Source organism: Marmota marmota, unplaced genomic scaffold (genome assembly GCF_001458135.2).
Source record: "Marmota marmota marmota unplaced genomic scaffold, marMar, whole genome shotgun sequence".
Taxonomy (NCBI): Eukaryota; Metazoa; Chordata; class Mammalia; order Rodentia; family Sciuridae; genus Marmota; species Marmota marmota.
The window spans coordinates 7144330-7163164 of record NW_026000048.1 but is presented as its reverse complement, the minus strand read 5'-3'; the positions used below and the strand labels follow the sequence as shown (position 1 = coordinate 7163164).

Genomic DNA, 18835 nt, shown 5'->3' with positions numbered 1-18835 from the left:
GTGTGACCTCCACTGCTCTCTGAGTCCCCTGTCCTTGCAGCTCTCAGGTGCTGGCTTTGGGCTGCCCCCTGCCCCTTCCCTGCTGTCCCTTCCACACCCACGTGCTCTTGCCTCAGGCATTTGTATTAATACTCCATCTGCTCAGAAAGTCACCCCCTCGATTTCTGCATGGCTCCTTCTGTCACTTTCTTCAGGTTCTGCTTAAAATCAGAGATACAGGCCCCCCGTGCCACCCCCACAGCATGCCGAGCTGTACCTGCCACCCCACTTTATTTTTCTTCATAGTTCTCTTACCTCTGCCTGTTATGTATTAATGTGCACCTTTTTAAATGTAATCTACTTCCTCAAGTTAGAATGTAAGTTCCGTGAGGCTGTAGTGTTTATTTTTATGGCTGGTTTACCCCGCTGCCTTGAATAGTGCCTGGGACATAAATATTCTTGAATAAATCACTGAAGAAGTAAGTCCAAAAAAACACCTAGGAAGAATAGAAGGCCTGCAGAGGTCATTGGCATAATTTAAATGAATTAAGTCCGCCGTGAGTGCTTCCGAATGATTGCATGGAAAAGAAAAGGGCTCAGTCGTTAGACGACAGTTAGGATACAGTGACTTCACAGTGACGGCTGCATCTTCATGATCAGCTAAAGAGACCCCAGGCTCAGAAAGGGAAGGAGTGGAAAATGCAGAGGAGCATGTTAGGGTTGGGTTGGAGGTAAAACATCTCAATGTGAGAATCCCACCGCCTGCAGCTCGTTTTGTCCAGGTTTGCATCTTGCTGAAAGTGACTACAACCTGGACTTCATATTGACTCCTGTGCGAGGGTTTTTTCTTTTTAAAGCCTATATTCCTTATTATTGCTTTTGAGTCTTTCAGAAGCTAATTATGTGCGATTATAGTGCATTTCCTCATTGGACAGGTAGTGGAGATACACAAGCTTTAGGAATATGCTCAAAACACCACTTGGTTTGGGTGACAGACTTAGCGCAGTGTGAATGGTTTCTGCTCTCCAGCCGCTATTTTCTGGACTGTTTTGCTTTCCTTCCCTAGCCTGACACATTCCTCAGGTACATATTAGAACAGACTGGATGAGATGTGGCCAGTGCTTCTGGTAATTTCCTCTCATTTGAAGCTGAGGAGAGATGTGGTTTTTGATGTAATGTGTACACCCAGTGCTGGAGCTCTGAGTCCTTCCACTATTGCCCCCTGGCCAGTTCCCTGTCAGTAACGTGGCTACAGGGAGGTCCTGGGGACTGAGGCTTTGCATTCGTCAGGACTCACAGAAGACAAAGTACCAGCTGCAAGTAGAGTCAGTCCTCCCCTGGGGATGAGGGTGTGTCTAGGCAGTGTGTCGCCAGCTGATTATTTACACAGTCTGAGGTGGTGCAGGTCACTTGACTTGGCCTCCTCAGGTCACTTGACATGGCCTCCTCGTGCCATCAGGGGCTGCAGTAAATACGAGACATGTGGGGCTGCTGCTGCTGCTGGTGGAGCACAGAACTCTGTTTTCCAGGAGACTTTTTTTTTTTAAATATATAGAAGTAATATCACTCTAAAATAATGGTAAAAGCATAATATAGTAAATACGTAAGTCAGGAACATTGTCGTTATCAAGTCTTACGCGCTATACTTTTATACACCTGGCAGCATTGGCACAGAACCCTTGACGTGTTGTATGTTGTCATTATGGTGGCTATGATGTCCTGAGGCAGAAGAAGATGCTCAGCTCCACCATGATCCGGGACCACTGCCCTACATGCAGTCCATTGTCATGTGGCTGACATTGTCTGACTGTACTTCCATGAAATGCCCAGTCTGTTGGTGTCCTGGGATAGCTCAGTTTTTGTCATGTTTGACATGATTATTAAACAGATCCAAAATTATCTCTGTAACTGATAGGAGTTAAACAATGTCCTCGAAATCTATAGATAAAGGGCTTGGCCTAATGGCAGTGTGGTTACGTGACTCCGGTTTGCACCCATGACACTTTCTTCTTGGCATCTGTTCCCTGTTCTTAATGTTTCACAAGCAGGGAGAAGGGCCTCCTGGGGGAAGGCTAAGTGGAGAAAGGAGATGCTGTATGATGAGGACTTGTTTTTTTTTTTTTTTTAACCCACATTCATGTCTTTCTCTGCTAAGGGTGTTTAATCTGTTTATAACATGCTGAAGATCCTGGTGGCACTCGCCTGTAATCCTAGAGGCAGGGAAGGCTGAGGCAAGAAGATCACGAGTTTAAATCCAGAAGCCAGCTTCAGCAACAGCGAGGCTGTGATTTTCTTTAGCATATTTTTAAATAATATTCTTAGTTGTATATGGACACAGTACCTTTCTTTTATTTATATGTGGTGCTAAGGATCGAACCCAGTGCCTCAAACATGCTAGGCAAGTGCTCTATCACTGAGCTACAACCTCAGCCCAGCGTTTCCTTTCTTTCTTTTCTTTATTTTTTTATTTTTATTTTTTTGTGTGTGTGTCTCTGTGTGGGCATGTACCAGGGATTGAATTCAGGGGCCCTCAGCCCTTTTATTTTTTTGTATTTTATTTAGAGACAGGGTCTCACTGAGTTGCTTAGCGCCTCACTGTTGCTGAGACTGGCTTCTGGCTTTGAACTCGAGATCTTCCTGCCTCAGCCTCCCCTGCTGCTGGAATTACAGGCCTGTGCCACCATGTCTGGCTCATGTTCTTTTTTTAAAGCTTTGAAGTATGTACGTACTTGACAGTGTGATTATAGGTTTAACTCTGAGGAGGGAATCTCTTCTGTATGAGACCTGGGTTTGAGGCCAGAGAGAGTTAAGTGTGGCAAAAGGAGAAAGTTTTTCTTTCCCCTCTGTCAGGTATAGCCAGTGGCAGGGGAGAATGTGAGTGGAGTATGAGCTTGCAGTTTCATAGGTGCCTGCTTTCCTTTTCTCTGGTTCAGCAGTTCAATACAGCAATAGTAAACTTGGCCTTCAGGTGGGATTCTTAGACTCTCCTGGAATTTGGAGACAGGACTTCATTTCTTTGGCCACATCACTGAGTTGTGAATGTTGGTGGGACACATGATCCGTATCTCTTCACCAAGTTATGGCCCAGTGGTTCTCTTAAAGAAGGGTGCAGGTCACTCACCCGACATCAGGCTGATGCTGAGCCTCAGTGCTGTGCACCTAACTTTTAGATTCCCTTTCGTGGAGCCTGGAAGCTCAGGTTCTTTAAAGCCTATGAGACACGACCCACTTCTGTGGTTCTTACTTCTTTACCGACTCCAAGAAGCATGTGAACAGAATCTCTGGGACGGCAGATGACAGAGAAGTTGATTTTCTTCAGGGCCTGTGCTTTGCTACGTAGAAGGACGGAAGGAGGAGCTAGTTGGTGCTTATTCTTAACGTGTTCTGGGGTTTTGAACTGCAGCATGTGAACTATATAGCAAAATAGGGCCACGGTGGCCATCTCGTTTTATGGGTATTGGAAAAAAATCTTATAAGAGGCATAATAAAGGAGGCATCTCTGGTCAAACAATAAACATAAAGATCACAAAATCTATGTACATAAAGAGTTCACTGTGACAGTCACTTGACCACAGGCTGAATGCCGCTGCCTGCTGTCTCGCTGATGGTGGCTTGCCTTTGCTTCTGAACATTACAGACTGGAGGCTGCAGTCGACTTTCTGTTGTCCACTCTGGGCCTCTTCACTCCCCAGCGGCTTCTGTTCACCACAGTAATTCTGGCTTGGATCAGTTTCCGTGGTTGTGGAGGAGGCCATATGATATTCACATGAGATGTGATACTAGCATGAACTTCCTGCAGTGGCCTATGGGTTGTTGGGGGTGCCAGGGGAATAAAACCTCCTATTTATTAAACTAGGCAACATTCCAAGTGATGGTTGTGCCACATTTCAATGTTTTAAAATTGAAACTCTCCTCTTCATTAAGAGGAATGATTAAGAAGATACTGCGATTCTTTCATCTAGGGAGGATTTTATTGTAGATTTAAGCCACAATAAAAATTATATGGAGGGATTCCTACCCACCCCCCACTCCCCCCAAAATGCACACATATCTTTGCAGATTAGGCCGTGCTTTTAAGGTGCTTTATACCTCTCATGAGTTGCTAGTTGCAAATAGTGTCTTGGGCAGGGGAACCAGTGTGAAAGGAAGTTTGAGTTCCTCCTTTTGACTTTAGGTCTTCAGAGACTTACGATCTAATGGAACATGAGGACCTCGTGTCACAGGGCAATGTGGACTTTACCTGGCCTTCGGTGTGCTCCTTCCTGCACCCTGGTGGTTGGCCTGCTTAGTGGGTGTGAGATGCGCAGAAGTCGTTGCTCCTGAGTTTTTCTCCTCACTCCCACGCGTAACCATTCTGCCTTTAGTCTCCTTATCTGGATGTCATAAAGTCAAGCACAGGGTCCAATCTGCCTCTGATTTTGTCTTCAGACCTCTTTATAACAAAAAGTCCAGCCTAAAGAGGTGAGATAAACTTCGACATGGATATTTATTGGTTCCAGATAGCAGAAACTTGACTGAAAACATCTTAATGTTTAACAAGATTCCCCACTTGGGGTCCCCTGCAGGATTTCCAGATCACAGCAGGACTAATCCCCCAGCCATGCATACGTATGTAACATATGTAACTCCAGTCTGCAAAGGAATCTGGAGAAGTTTGTCTTCTTATTGGTGATCTTGACTGCAGGTCTGTATCAAGGGAACCAGAGCAAAGCCCAGCTGCACTATTACAAATCCCGGCTTCCTGCATGATAAGTCACCCACCTTGGGAATGTGTGTTAACCCTTTCAGACCCCTTGACATGATAGCAGAGGCCCAGAAGGAAAAACGTTCATGAAGCCCGGTGTGGTTCCATGAACGCCACCATTAGCTATCCCATGGGACGTGGGATGTTGTGGTGGTATTGATGATCGCTCCTTGTCATGGAGCCCCAAGAGGGTGACAGACATTGCTGGGCCTTTGCCATGTCATTATCTCACTGTCCTTCCTATAAGCTGACTTGGTGGTTTTTTTAGTTCTTACTGTAAAGGTTGAGGGAACTCAAGGCTCAAAGAAGTTGATTTCTTGACCTTCTTTATACAGAGAGAGCTCATAAATAGAACTGGGATTCGAACACAGACCTAGCTGAAGCCCAAGGTCTTTTTATTTTTATTTTTTTCTCTCTTGCTTTTTACTAGAGTTCAAAAATAAACTAGGATATTGAAAGATGGAGCAAAGTAATTATTACTATAACCACGAACCAGAAGATGAATGCTGAGAGCATTAAGAGTTGCCTGTCCAAAACCATATTTGATTTTGAATATGTTCATCAACTCATTCTTCCCTTGCTTTCAACAGGGGCTCTCTGGGCCTTTTGAACAGGATGATTCTTTGTTGTCCTAATTACAAACATCTCTGCCCTGTGCTGATACCAGCACCGTAGAAGGCAGCAGTTCTCTTCTGCCAAGTTAAAACCACTGGTGTAAGCTAGGATTAGATGCCCCGTTCTTCTTGACAGTGATTTGGTTTAGGCAGAGGCTGTTGCCTATTTGGGTCAGCAAAATGATGAGGCACTTTGCCAGATGGTATTTGAAATCTTTAAGAAGAGGTACAGAGAAGAGGTGGCTCTCTCTTCTTCCTCTGTGCTTTATTTTGGCTGGCTGAGACTCCTAGAATGTCTGCAGCCATCTTGAGACCATGAGGGGACTGGACTGAGAAAGCTGTCACAGTAATGGTGTTGAAGGACAGGAAGAGCCTGGGTCATTTCTGATGTTGCTGGCTATTTAGTGTGCATATGATGGTGGTGGTGAGGCAAACATTACTCTATGACAGGTATCCTCCATGACAGCAAGGAGTTCCTTATGCACAAGGCATAAGCCATCCTTCTCAACCCATGAACAAGCAAATCAGCCACCTGGATTGGGAGTGGCCCCTGAGGAATGTTTCATCCCTCCCCTTGCCTTCACAAGTAAAGACAGACATCCCTGCCCAACCTGGTGTAAGCCATAAGGGAATCCACTGCCTCCAGCAATAAGAATTGCAGAGAAAGGGCTCAAGACTGGTGAAAAGAGCAGCCAGCAGTGGTTCTAATGACAGGTACAGAGCATCTGCCCTTCAGGAGACATGTGACAATGTCTGGAGACACTTTGATTTTCAGAGTGGGGGTGCTGTTGGCATCTAGCAGCTAGTGGACTATAGATTCAGCTAAATATCCCACCATGCATAGGACAGTTTCCTCAATAAAGAATAATCTGGTCCCCAAATGCCAATAGCACCAGTGCTGAGAAACCTGGTCTAGGGATGAACAATTTCCTCAACCAGAAGTAGGTTGGCAGGTTGGAGCACCACAGGGCAGCTGTGCCCAGGGAGGCTCTGGAGACCCCAGCAGTTGTTGTTAGCCCTGGGGTCCTTCCCATTTGGAGTCCTCCCTCTCTGTGGCACAGCATCCTCCAGGAGTGCCTGTGTTCTGCAGCCACAGCATCAGTGGCTGGAAGGGGCAGAGCATCAGGCAGCTTAGTGGGGCTTCCTCCTTTCTCTGGAAGGTGGTGTCTGCACACAGGGAGGGAGCCCAGACCCCGAGTCCCATTTCCATGACAACAGTGGGGTTGCAGTTAGGGCTTTCAGCAGAAGGGGTGACCCTGGCTAATTGCATCCACCACAGTCTGCCAGTGGGGTGTGCAGCTGGCCCCCCAGCTTCCGCTTTGCTCTCTTTCAGGCACTGCCCAGAGTGTTGCCGTGGGAACCTGAGGAGGCTCCGTGGCCTGTTGGAAGCCAGTTAACTAAGAGGGAGGAGGAGGTGACAGCAGAATCACTGTCCCCCCCCCCCCACCGCACATAGCCCAAGTGGGTGCTGGGTCTCCCTAGCTCTGCTGGAAAGAAGGGTGGATTCCTTGCCATTTACTAAAGATGTTTAGCATTAATCAGTGAAAGATATTCTCATTGCCTGTTTTGCTGGTTGTTTTTCTCTTTAAACAGTTTGATACCATTTTTCTTTGGACTTACTGTGAAATAGGCCTTGCTTAATCACCTTTTATAAATTGTGTGGTTCAGGTTGAAGTACAGAATACCATAATGTATTTCTCATTGCTATTTTTTAACATCATTGAATTACCACAAGTAGATAAAATTGCTATTTACAGCTGTAAGTAAAAAATGGAAAAGCTTATTACTTTTCAGCTTATAGATTTTTTTATTACATTCTTGTTGTAAATATTTCACTGGCTAAATTTAAATCTGCATGATGGAATTGGAATGTAATAATACTATTGATTTAATAAATGCTGGCATCTTAATGTCTGTTTTTTGATGAAATTAATATTACGAGAGCAATTTTCTAATGAATATATGAGCACGAGGTCATTGGTAAAACAAAGAGGAAGAGTATGATAAATGGCACTGATTTTTTCTTTTAGCATGACATATCATGCTGATGTGAATAAAGGGATTAAAGTGTAGTTCATTATATATCAATTTGAATGTAATACTAATTAAAACCTTCCTTTGACTTCACTGAAGCCTAGTCTTAGAAATTATGCAAATTATTGAGGTCTTGGAAAGAAGTCTGTGCAATGTTTGAGTTCCCAGTAGACCCCAAAATTGGCATGTTGGAACTGGAAAAAAAAATAATACTGTGCAGTATTTTTGTGTAAGTACAGTCTGCCACAAGATTTGCATCCTTGAAAAATTGGGGATGTGTGAATTGCCTATCTGTTTCTTTGTCCATTTTATTTCCTTTTGTCCATTTAATTACCATAAGCAAAAAGGGACAACCAAAGAATTAAAGACTGATGTTCAAATGCTACCACCAGGAGGAAAATTGCCTGCAGCCTTCAATTCTGGAAGTCAGGTTTAAGACTTTGGCCTTTGCACAGCTAAGATTTTTCTGTTTTTTTTTACATTAAAATCCTCATCGAGTACATTTTAATTTTGTTGTGTTAATTAGTTTGAACTTGTTCTCTCCTGTGCCACATTCTTCCTAATTGTGTCACGTGAGATATGTTTGTCTAATGAAGTGGGGACAAGTAGACGCATTAGCTATTTTTGGAGGCTGTGATAACCACATACTACGTTTTAAGAGCAGAACCTGCAGCTCTTCAAGTCCTGCAGGAAGTGGGATGAGTGAAGTTCAAGTGGGCGTGTGGGACACAAGTACTTCTTCTCTTCGGTCTCTTTCTTCTCTCTGCATTAGTAATCCTCATTGCCCCCCGCAGGTGAGCACACGCAGTAGCTTGTGTGTGTCACGAAGACCTTTGATGTTCCCTGGCATCTAGCCAGGGAAGTTGGGGTGCCATTTTCCCACAACCACTAATCTCAGGGCGGCTCCACGTCAGGTGTGTTTCATGCATAGCTGTTGGATTCTGCAGAATCAGGGAGCATCCTTTACTGGGGATGGCAGCCCCCTTCGAGGCAAAGATGTCCCCGTGGCTGATGCTCATAGCAGCAGTGACCCGTGTGTAGCTCAGGCACCCAGGGTATGCTTGGAGGTGAGGGGGCCTCCTGACCTCCTTTTTCATGTGGGAAGGGCGAGGCCTCTGCTGGCACTGTGAAACCCAAACACCACCTCCAGTGGTTTGCCCAGTCATCTTCACCCAGGGAGATGCTTCACATTTCTCACTCTTCAGTTATTTCCTAAGCTTACATTTGAAGCTTCTCCAAGTCAGGAAGCACATTATCTAGTGTTGTCTTCATTAAGTGTCATGTTTAATATACAGATTGAGATTGGTCTGGGATTTGCAGCCAATCACATGTACTGGATTAGCCACATAGATCAGATCGAGCTCTCTTGACTATCATTGATAATTTAGGAGGAAATTCACATCAGTAAGCAATGATCTATGAGGGGCTGGAGATATTTTCCTCCACATGTTGCTTTGGTCTTTATTGCTTACTATGCCAGCACATGAAAGCAGTAAAGATATTTGTTAATTTTTTTTTGTACTGGGGATTAATCTAGAGGCATTTACCACTGAGCCACAGCCCCCCCCCCCTCCCCTTTTTAAGTTTTTGAGACAGGGTCTCACTAAATTGCTCAGGCTGGTCTTGAGCTTGCGATCCTCCTACCTCAGCCTCCTGGGCCATTGAGATTACAGGCATGAGCCACCACTGCACCCAGCAAGGTATTTGCTAATTGTTGGTGACTAGCCATTTAAAAATGTTTTGAGGATATAACTTCTTATTTCAGAATTTCCTCTGACATACTTTTTTATGAAGCCATTGAAGAATGTTATGAATTAACAGCAAAACAGGAAGGTTCTAAGTAAATGATTAGTATTGGGAGCTGCCACTTTTCAACTTGGTAGTAGATATCTTTGAAGAAAGATTATAGGAGCCTACAGACTGTAGAAATTTTATGCTTATTAATTACCAATAAAAAAAATCCTTATTTTGTTCCTTACTTCCCAGTCCGTGATATAGTCTGGTGGCTAGATCACAGACTTAGAGTCAGACTGCTTGTTTAAACCTTGACTCTCTTCTTGCATAGATAACTTAACTTCTCTGTGACTTAATTTCCTCACTATAAGATGGATAGTACCCCACAGTCTTTGTGAAGGGAAGATCATACCGTAGGGCAAGTGCTTGCCAGTATGCCCAGCCTGTCCCCCGTCCTCACTCCCACCGGCTTGATATTATACACCAGTTCAAATTAGTCTTAATGCTGAGTCACAGAACCATCCCAGGGGAGAGTGAAGAACACTTAGACCCTGGAGGGAGTATGGCCAAAGAGCCCTGTGAGAAAGGAAGTTATGTAAACAGATTCTCTTCTACCATGTCATTCCACTGAAGGCAAATTCCCTGAAGAATTTTAGTAAGATTAGTAAGATTGCTTGGTAAGACAGCCCTCCAATAAAATGAATGGCATTTTACTTTTGATTAATATAAAAACTACTTTAGGGCAAAAATAAAAATGGGTAGCCATGAGTGTAGCTGGGAATAGCATTGCTGGCATTTATGATAGGAAAGTAGTTTTTCAGTAAGCAATTTAACTGGACTCCAGTGCATGTAAGCAAACAGTATCTCTTGAATGTGATGGGATATTTGTAAATGTACTGGGGGTTTAGTAATGTGTCCCCATATCACGAATAGCATCATTTGTGATACAGACATTGGGAAGTGTGAATGATTCTCCAGAGCTTTGCAAAGACCAGAATGTCTCTTTCAAACCACAGTGAAATTTCCATTAGCTCTCGGGAGATAATTGATTTTGTGACTCATCTTTGGGAGCCAGGAACCCTCTTTCCTTTGTGTTGAAGATGATTATCTGGGTGTTTGTGTAAATGAACACAGGTATTCGGACTGCATTAACAGCTCAATGTAGAGGGCCTGGCAGTGATTACACTTGTTTTTCAGTGAGAAAATCTACACCTTTTCTCACACAAATATGGATGCTTAGATACATGCACAGAACTTGCACAGCTCCGCCTGCTGACTAATTTGGAAATTCACTGGTGTTGAGTTCTTCAGATGTCATAAACGTGGCTATTTCTTAGAAGTGCCCAGTGATTTCTTTTGCCTTTTCCATCACAGTCGGGTGCCTCCATCCGGTACATAAGTCCCAGCCTCCCTGATTGCATTTACTGTGCTTTCTCTCCAGCATCTTTCTTTTTTTTGGAGAGGGTACCAAGAATTGAATTCAGGGATACTTGACCACTGAGCCACATCACCAGTTCTATTTTGTATTTTACTTAGAGACAGGGTCTCACTGAGTTGCTTAGCACCTCACTGTTGGTGAGGCTGGCTTTGAACTCACGATCCTCCTGCCTCAGTCTCCCAAGCCACTGGGATTACAGGCATGGGCCGTAGCGCCTGGCCTAGCGTCTTCTCTTTATCATTCTGAGTCACGTGCTTTTCACAATTCAAATTAAGATTCACCCTCATAAGTCCTTTGACTGCCATAATCACAATGACATTTAGTTTTTATATGCTAGAAATAAAAAGAATTATTTCTGAAATTTCTTCTAGCCTAGTCTTCCTTAGCTGTTCCTTGTCTTTTCCATCTTGGACAAATTAGGTTTTTGGAGTGTCCATTCCAACACCTAGTAGCCTACTCTGTGATCCCCAATGGTTTATAATGAACAAATGGTAGAACATAGAACTAGAGTGGATGTCAAGAGATCATCTATTTTTTCCCCACAACCTGCAATTTAATTTAATAAATATTTATTGTGGTCTTTCTTGGATGGACTGCATACCACAAACGTTAGTTTGGCATCTGCCAAGAAGCACTGCACATATGACATAGCCGTCTTCCGTGTTTTCCAAAGTTCTCTAGTGGCCAGAAGTTTCAGTGGCGAGCCTCTTTAGAAAATATTAATCCTGCTTCTGCAGTAAAAAGTTCCTGGCATTATTGGTCACGGACAGCAAAAATATTAGAGGATATAGTCAAACTCTTAGGCATTATGTGTCTTTAGTCTTGAATTTTTTAAATTTCAATTTTGTTGATTTACCTTTGAAACTGGTGGGATTTCTACCTGGTCCAGTAAGATTTTTTTTTTTTTAATTATTATTTTCAAGGTTGATTAAAAAAGGACCTTAAGAAAGCGAAAATGAGGATTGGAAGATACAAGAATGTACTTTATAATTACTGTATTAATTTCTGAAATTTGAAATTCAAACTTAATAGGACAGTACAGATATATGTGAATATTTAAGGTCATCCTACAAATACCTGTGCTTGGACGTGAATGACTTCAAATCAGTGATCCAGGCCAAACTGAGAGCTGGGGTTGAGAAAGGGCCTCGGGCGGTGGGTCAGTTCTGTTCAGAAAGCTGACTCCACTCAGCAAAGGCCAAAGGAAAAGTGTATGAAATAGAGCAGGTGTGCACGCTGGACCTGGTGCAGGACAACAGGTAGACCAGAAGCCTCGATCGCTGGTGCACGGAGGGTGGGGGCTCCCTCCAGTGGGGACTTGTGAGAGGCAGAAGTTCCAAGGAGAGCCCTGGAGTGGAAGCCATCAAGGAGCCGGGACCAGTTCCTGTGAGTAGTGACCTGAAGCAGGTTTAGGTGTGTAGCTGTGGGTGTTGAGAGAGAGTGACATCAGGACATCCCATCACAGAGAGGGAAACAGAAGGGCTCTGAGAAGCGGCTCACCTTCACCTGGGCCAGTGTCATTAGTGCCCTAGGGATTTCTGTATTATCAGATGGCGTAATACTGATTGCTTAAATTTGTTGAGTAGGCTCGGGTAGTTTTTATTTTATAATTTTAGAATAAAAGGTTAAAGGTTTTTGTGCTTCAAAAGGGGGAATATATTTACCTGCAAAACCCAAGCATGTGACTCAGTTCCCACTGGTAGGTACTGGGGGTGTCGATCCCTGACAGGAGCTTAAATTTTAATCTTTTAATTCAGACATCAATTAGTCATTTTCAATTTAGTTCTTATGCCTCCACACCTGTGGTTTACAGCCCTGCCTTGGCATTATGGTTGGTGTTTGTTAAGACGTATTAACTCCCTAGACTGTGGCTTCTCATTCTTTTTCTTTTCTGACCTGCCTTCACCATCCACCTTGAAAAAGAAAGATTTTATTTGCAACATAAAGTCATCACCTGCACCTAAGAATATCACCCGTGCTTTTCTTTATGCATACAACTTTTTATAAAGTGTTGATTGTAAGCTCTTAAAGAATTTATAAAGGTTGCAGCATAAACAAAGTCATTATGGGCACCTAAGAATATTTCCTTGTGCTTTTTCCGTATGCATATAATTTTTATAAAGTGTTGATTATAAGTTCTTAAGGAATTTATAAAGGTGTAGAATGCACTCATTCCTTTGATTCATTTTTTTTCTTGTATTTGACTACCTTCCTTCTTGCTCTGATTAACCTCCTCCCTGGATGTGGCATTAATTGCTTCACTCAGACCCAGAATTTATTGTGCATCTTTGTGTACAAAGATTTTTGCAGACTGCTATGGGGACATGAAAAGTCAAAGGGTCTTTGTGGTTCTGTAGGTGTTTATAATCTGTACTTTCTCTGGCCAAGCATAAAGCAGTGGAGACTTTTATGAGCATTTCCTCTACCCTGGTCTCCTGTTGGATGACAGTATTGACCAGCTTTTGGGGTCGAGGATGGAGGGAGCAGGGATAGCACAAATGGGCTCTCTACTATCCTCAAAGTTGGGTATAGAATGACATCAATGAATTAATTAAAACTCACTTTGGATTTTTTGATAAAAGACAGTAGTAGTTTCTCAGCAACTAATGTGTTTGGAAATAACAAGATTTATTTGCAGCCACTGTTTTCTCAGGGACAGACTGCAAATGCATTTATTTATTGGCTACTATTTATACTCCGAGTGTGAGTTAAGAGGTGACCTCCATTTCAGCAAGATAAATTCTTGGATCCAGAGTCCAGCCATCCTCATCTATTCTGTGTAGCTGAAGTGAATATTGAAATTTCTTTCTTCATAAGACAGGGAAGCCCCGGGTCTCACACACCAGGTTACTGCAAGTGCCTCATAAAATTGCCAGGCATCTATTACAAAGGGGTGCCGCTCATCTTTATTAAGTACAAGTCAGGTTCTGGTCCTACAGGGCATCTTTGGATTTGTGCACACAGCTCCAAGATCATGGGTTCCCTAACTGGTAAGGCCATTACGAGTTAGGAGCACAGGAGGGGGACGTTCCATCCCCCAGCAGGTACCACTGATGCCCTGTGATGTAACTCCCCTAGCAAGAGGCCACGTTTTCTGAAAACTCCCCTGCTGTGTTTAAGATGACTGATTGCCTCCGTTACTCTGCTGTGCTTCAGTTGAGAGGACCTAGGAAGATCAAAGCAATGTAACGTGAGTTTTCTTTTTTTTCCTAGTGTAAATCTCAGCGTGGTCACAGCGTGCCTTGGAAAGGCAATTTAGCCTGCAGAAATAATTAAATCCTCAGTATCTTGCAATAATTAGAAATTTGAAACAGGGAGGGTTAATTATTTCCATCAGCTTTCAGAAATCCAAGAAAATGCTCAAGGATAGCACCCAGACGGTCTCTGTGTTCACAGTACCAGTGCCTTCAATATTTTTGTCTTCTTCCCTGCAGGATCATGCAGACTTGCGAAGCCATTTCTTCACAGTTGGGATGAAGCTAGAGACAGTGAATATGAGTGAGCCCTTTCATATCTGTCCTGCATCAGTGACTAAGGTGGGTTTTGCTCTTCTGTTCCTTGCCTTAACCCCCAGAGTGAATCGGCTCCATGCCAAGCAGATGAAATATACTCACACAAGAATACACCGCAGCACCAGATAAGCCAAAGGGACATTGCTGACCCTCCAGTCCAGTTCTGTTGGAAGCTCTTTCGATCCATAGGGGCAGAAGGAGTCTGATCAGGTGCCTCTTCTTAGAAGAGATAGGTTGAATTTCCCTTCTGCTAGTTGTCTGCTGGTGAGTTGCGTGTTGTCGTCATCATAAGAGTTAACTCACTTCTCCTGTCTGGGTAGGAGTGAATAGGATCTATTTCTATTTTGAAAATGCCTGAAAATGCTGGGAAGCAAATTCTCAGCTCCCCATGAGCCAGCATTTCTCCCTCTTTTGCTCATCTGCTTCCACTGATTGAAGGAAAACTCACGCTTCTGAGACTTTCGGGTCCAAAATGAAAGACTTTCTCATGTAGAGGCATTTTAATGATCTGATTGGCCTTTAAGGTTATAATATCTCTTCTTAATAAAAAATCTCTCCATGACATCACCTGCTCTAAAACTTAAAATGCATGTTTCTACCTTAATTATTCCGTTACAAATGGTGGGAAAACCCAACAAACTTAGCATTCTTAGCCCATACATGGCCTTTTCAGAAGGAGGAGTTAAAAATTCAAAAATAAATTATATTTTAATGTTTTTTGATAGAACCTCATTTGTTCATGGAGTGATAAGTGTTTCAGCATATTTGTGTTAGTTTTTAAATTTATGATTTGGTAGAATCTTAGGAATTCAGTGGTGGTGGTTATGTTATAGAATGTGAAAAGTGGTTACAATCCCGAGTTGTTATTTTCCTTTTTTCTAATCTTTTCCTTTAGTGAACAAATTGTTTTTATGACTGTTAAGGTGAGTTCTTTAAGGAAAAAATATTGCCTTGTGCTTTATGGAGATCTTGGGATTGAAACACAATGTCTTCCCATTTGTGCATCATCTATTAAAAACCTTTTTATTGGAAATGGTCTTTTGGGGTTCTTTACTGGTAGTCTTCAAAATTTTTTTCAAAGCTGAAGAGTTGTACCTTATTGAAACCTATCCAGAATTTGCCTTCATTGCTGCAGAGATTGATGTTTATTCTCTGGATACATGGCACATTGTCCTTATTCTGCGGGGTGACAGTGTCAACTTTATCTGGCATTACAGAATAAACTAAATAGAGCCATGTGCTGAGCCATCCCTTGGAACCCTGAAACACAGCTTCCCAGGCCTAAGACTTCTCTTCATGCAGTGTGGTCTCAGAGCATTCTTGGTGTAGAAAATACTTATAACTAGATTCTTTTTTCAAAACACTAGTAAATGTTTTAGAATATTGTGTTTGAGACTGTAACACACTATGCTGTCATGACTCATCACAGTGAAGATTTCATCTCCCTACCTCCCCCCTGAGGTTTTTCTTCATGGCACAACTGTTGGAGATGTGAGTAAATAATATTAAAGCAAACAAACAGGAATGTGGATGAGTGTGTGGCAGATGCAGTATTCAATGACCAACCTTCAGCAGTCCAGTGGGACTGTGATTTTGGTGTCCCACATCGGTGAGATGCTGACAGAGGATGAAGATAGCGTCACTGTGACATGGACGGTATTGATGAGAGGAGAGTGCACTGGAGTTGCAATCTGGATTTGGGTTTCTGTTTCTGCAAGCTCGGAGCTGTGCAGTTTTGAGCAATTTGATTAACTGCCCTTGAGCATTGGTTCTGAGACCTTTGGATTCTGGACCAGATGGAACACAAACCAGCGGTTCTGACCATTTGGGAATGTGAACCCCAATGTGTGTGCCCACATGAACCTGCATTTTAATGGGTTTTGGAGATTCCTTGGTGCCTGCCTTTGCTGAGCCTTGTGTGCCTAGAGATCCTGCCACCAAACTTACTTGTTTGTTTGTTTGTTTTAATGTGTGTCTGTGTATGAACATTGTAGAACATTTTTGCAGATATTTACTGAGCATTTAGAGGCACTGTTCTGGACAATGGGTTGTGGACAAAGTCTGGTATTTTAATAGGGGAAAACAGACAATAAACAAAAATAATGAATAAATAAATGTAGTGTTTACGGGTTACTTGCTGAGGAGGAAAACATACCAGGGAGGGGCTAATGGAGCATCTGGGTGGAGGGAGGATGTAACTTTAAAAAAGACTATCAGGATGGCCTCCCTGGGAAGGCTGGCCATGGTGGATCCTTTGCTCTTTTCAGAGGCTTAGAACTGGAACTGTGTACTGGAATGAACCAAGAGGAGCAGAAAAGCGAGTTTCTGCTCCTATTTAAATTCGAACTTGTCTACTCCCAGGAAATACTTTATAAGCTCGGTACCATAGCTTAGTAAAAATGTTAAAGTTGCCTAAGAAACACCAGTCAATGTCTGTTGAGTTGGGAAAGCGGTCTTTTTTTTCCGTCCTGCTTTACATACAGGGATTTAAACCCACCATGGTTTTCAGTGTGGGGGACCGTCTGATTTTTGCCCTCTTCTTGGTTTTATCAGCAAAACTTGTTCCCTTTTCACCTTTGATGTTTTCTCTTATATTCCTTGGGTATTTATTCAGTTTCTCTATACAAAGCATTTGGAAATACTTTGATGAATGAAAAAGAGCCATCAGTTCATTGTGTTCTCAAAGAACTTAGGATCTGTTGGTGGAGACTGTTAAGTGATTAGTCCAGGAAAGAAACCAGGATCCTTAGTACAGAGTTTGTGTCTCAGGCTCTGGGAGCACAGAGCAGGGGCTGTTTATTCCAGCCAGGCCCGTAGCATTGACATTTGAGTTGCACCTTGAAAAATGCAGCAAGTTTTACTAGACTAGCGAGAGGGGGTCTTCCAGGGAGTGATCACCCCCTGGGCTTCGGGTGGGGTCTCTGGAGGGTCCCGATGCAGGGTGAGTCTAGAAATCTCATGGGCCAGATCTTACTGATGTTGGAATGATCTGAAGTGAGAAGTTTGGTGCCTGCTGTTGACACTGAGAAACCAGCTGGGCTTTTCAGCGCCTGTCTTAGCTGTTTTCCCATCAATTTGATGACATATCTGTTTGGAAGCAGTGCCAGCTTTACATATGAAATACCAAGGAATTAACCTTTGGCTTTTTGTTTTGTTTCAGGTTTTTAACAATCATTTTTTTCAAGTGACTATTGATGACCTAAGACCAGAACCTAGTAAATTCTCAATGCTGTGCCATGCGGATTCTTTGGGGATTTTGCCAGTACAATGGTGCCTTAAAAATGGAGTCAACCTCACTCCTCCCAAAGGTTTGTATCCTGTGAAAATTTGCAAGATTCTGGTGATTCCAGATGGTGTCTTGTTGCCATTGAAGCCATGCTGATGGTCACCTGGAGAAGTTTGCCCTATAGAGAGCCTGTGTGCAGAGGAAGTAGAGTGTTCTTCCTGGATAGCTTGAGGCAGGTGTCCCTCAGCCTGTCCCCTGCTGTGGTGTGTGCCCTTGGGCTCTCCAGCCCACTTCTGTCAGCTGCAGTTCTTCCACTAGTGACCCTGGGTCTGCAGATTTGCTGCTCCTGTGTGATGGTAAAGGGAGGATGCGGTGTTGCTAAATGATTGAGTTACGCACTTGAAAGTGTCTGAGAAGTGGCTTTATAAGTGCAACAAAATGCTAATAAAGCATTTCTTTAGATTTTTATTTCCAACCCATCAAATTTTCCCCAGGGCCCAGTTGCTCTCGGATATACATCAATTTGACACTGTAATACATTAAAATCATTTGCTTGGGAGTCAGAATGCATTAAAAAGGTTTTAGATTGGGATCCAAGAATCACACTTTGATCTGTCCAAGTAGTACCTTGTCATTTAATAACATGGCTTGTTGTCCCCTTCAGGTCTGAGGTTCATGGAGGTAGGACAACAGTAAATGAAGCATGACAGTATGAGAAGGAAAGTAAAGGAAGTTACAGGAGAGAACTGGAAAAAGAGTAGAAAAACAAACTTACTTGGGGGAGATTTTAATGGACACTTTCAGATTAAAAAAAAGTTTTATGTTTGAATCCCTAGGGATCAGATTACTTCCTGTGTGTGTTAGTTGTATTGGGATGGTAAGTTTCTGTTTGCCTGGTGGCTGTCTTGTGCCATATGCATCATTAATTGGGCTACGCCAAGCTTATCTGTAGCACAACTGTGTTTTTGGGGCTTTTATCTCCTTTTTCCTCCACACTCATTCCCATGGAGGAGAGAGATGCCTCTGGATATTTCCATTTCTCCTGCTGACCCTTTAGATTAAAGATGCGTAATCATGGCATATGGTCTAGTGATTACATGGTGAACTTCCACAAAATGCTGCTTACCAGCCATGGTTTTAAATGTCTAACTCGTCTACTCCTCAAATTAATGCTACGAGGAAACTTAGTCATGGAGAGTTTATATATAATGTGTCCAAGGGCCTTCAGATGGTGGGCAGCAGGCAGGAGGCCTGGCCCCTGAGTCTGTGCTTGATGCCAGGGGAGGACCCCAGTCCACGAGCCTACCATGTGTGTTGCCCTTTTGGACTTGAGCCAGATCATGTCCTTAGTTTTCAAGACTGTCATCAGGGGTACCTTTGGCAGTCCCTGGGTATTCTGTAGAGTCAAAGAAATGATAAAATCTAGGTATTTTTATAATCCTTTAATGTGACCTCACGGCTTTCCTATGTTAGAGATGTATTGTAATAGGTAAGAAGTACTTTCTCAGCAACAGGTCTCCTGCCAAGTTGGAAAGCCCCTAGGGCCATCTTTGT

At 43.1% G+C, this 18835-nt stretch overlaps 1 protein-coding gene across 5 annotated transcripts in view; it reads left to right on the top strand.

The window, feature by feature from the left end:
- Sfmbt2 (Scm like with four mbt domains 2) overlaps nucleotides 1–18835 on the top strand; it is a 218742-nt gene that overhangs the window by 114141 nt on the left and 85766 nt on the right. For 4 of the 5 annotated variants that reach the window (XM_048812649.1, XM_015495184.2, XM_015495185.2 and 1 more), the window contains 2 exons: nucleotides 13978–14079; nucleotides 17216–17363. In XM_048812649.1, coding sequence (XP_048668606.1) covers nucleotides 13978–14079; nucleotides 17216–17363 — 250 coding nt within the window. Of the gene's footprint in view, nucleotides 1–13977; nucleotides 14080–17215; nucleotides 17364–18835 lie in introns of those variants that run through there. The other variant, XR_007351090.1, reaches the window with a different exon arrangement.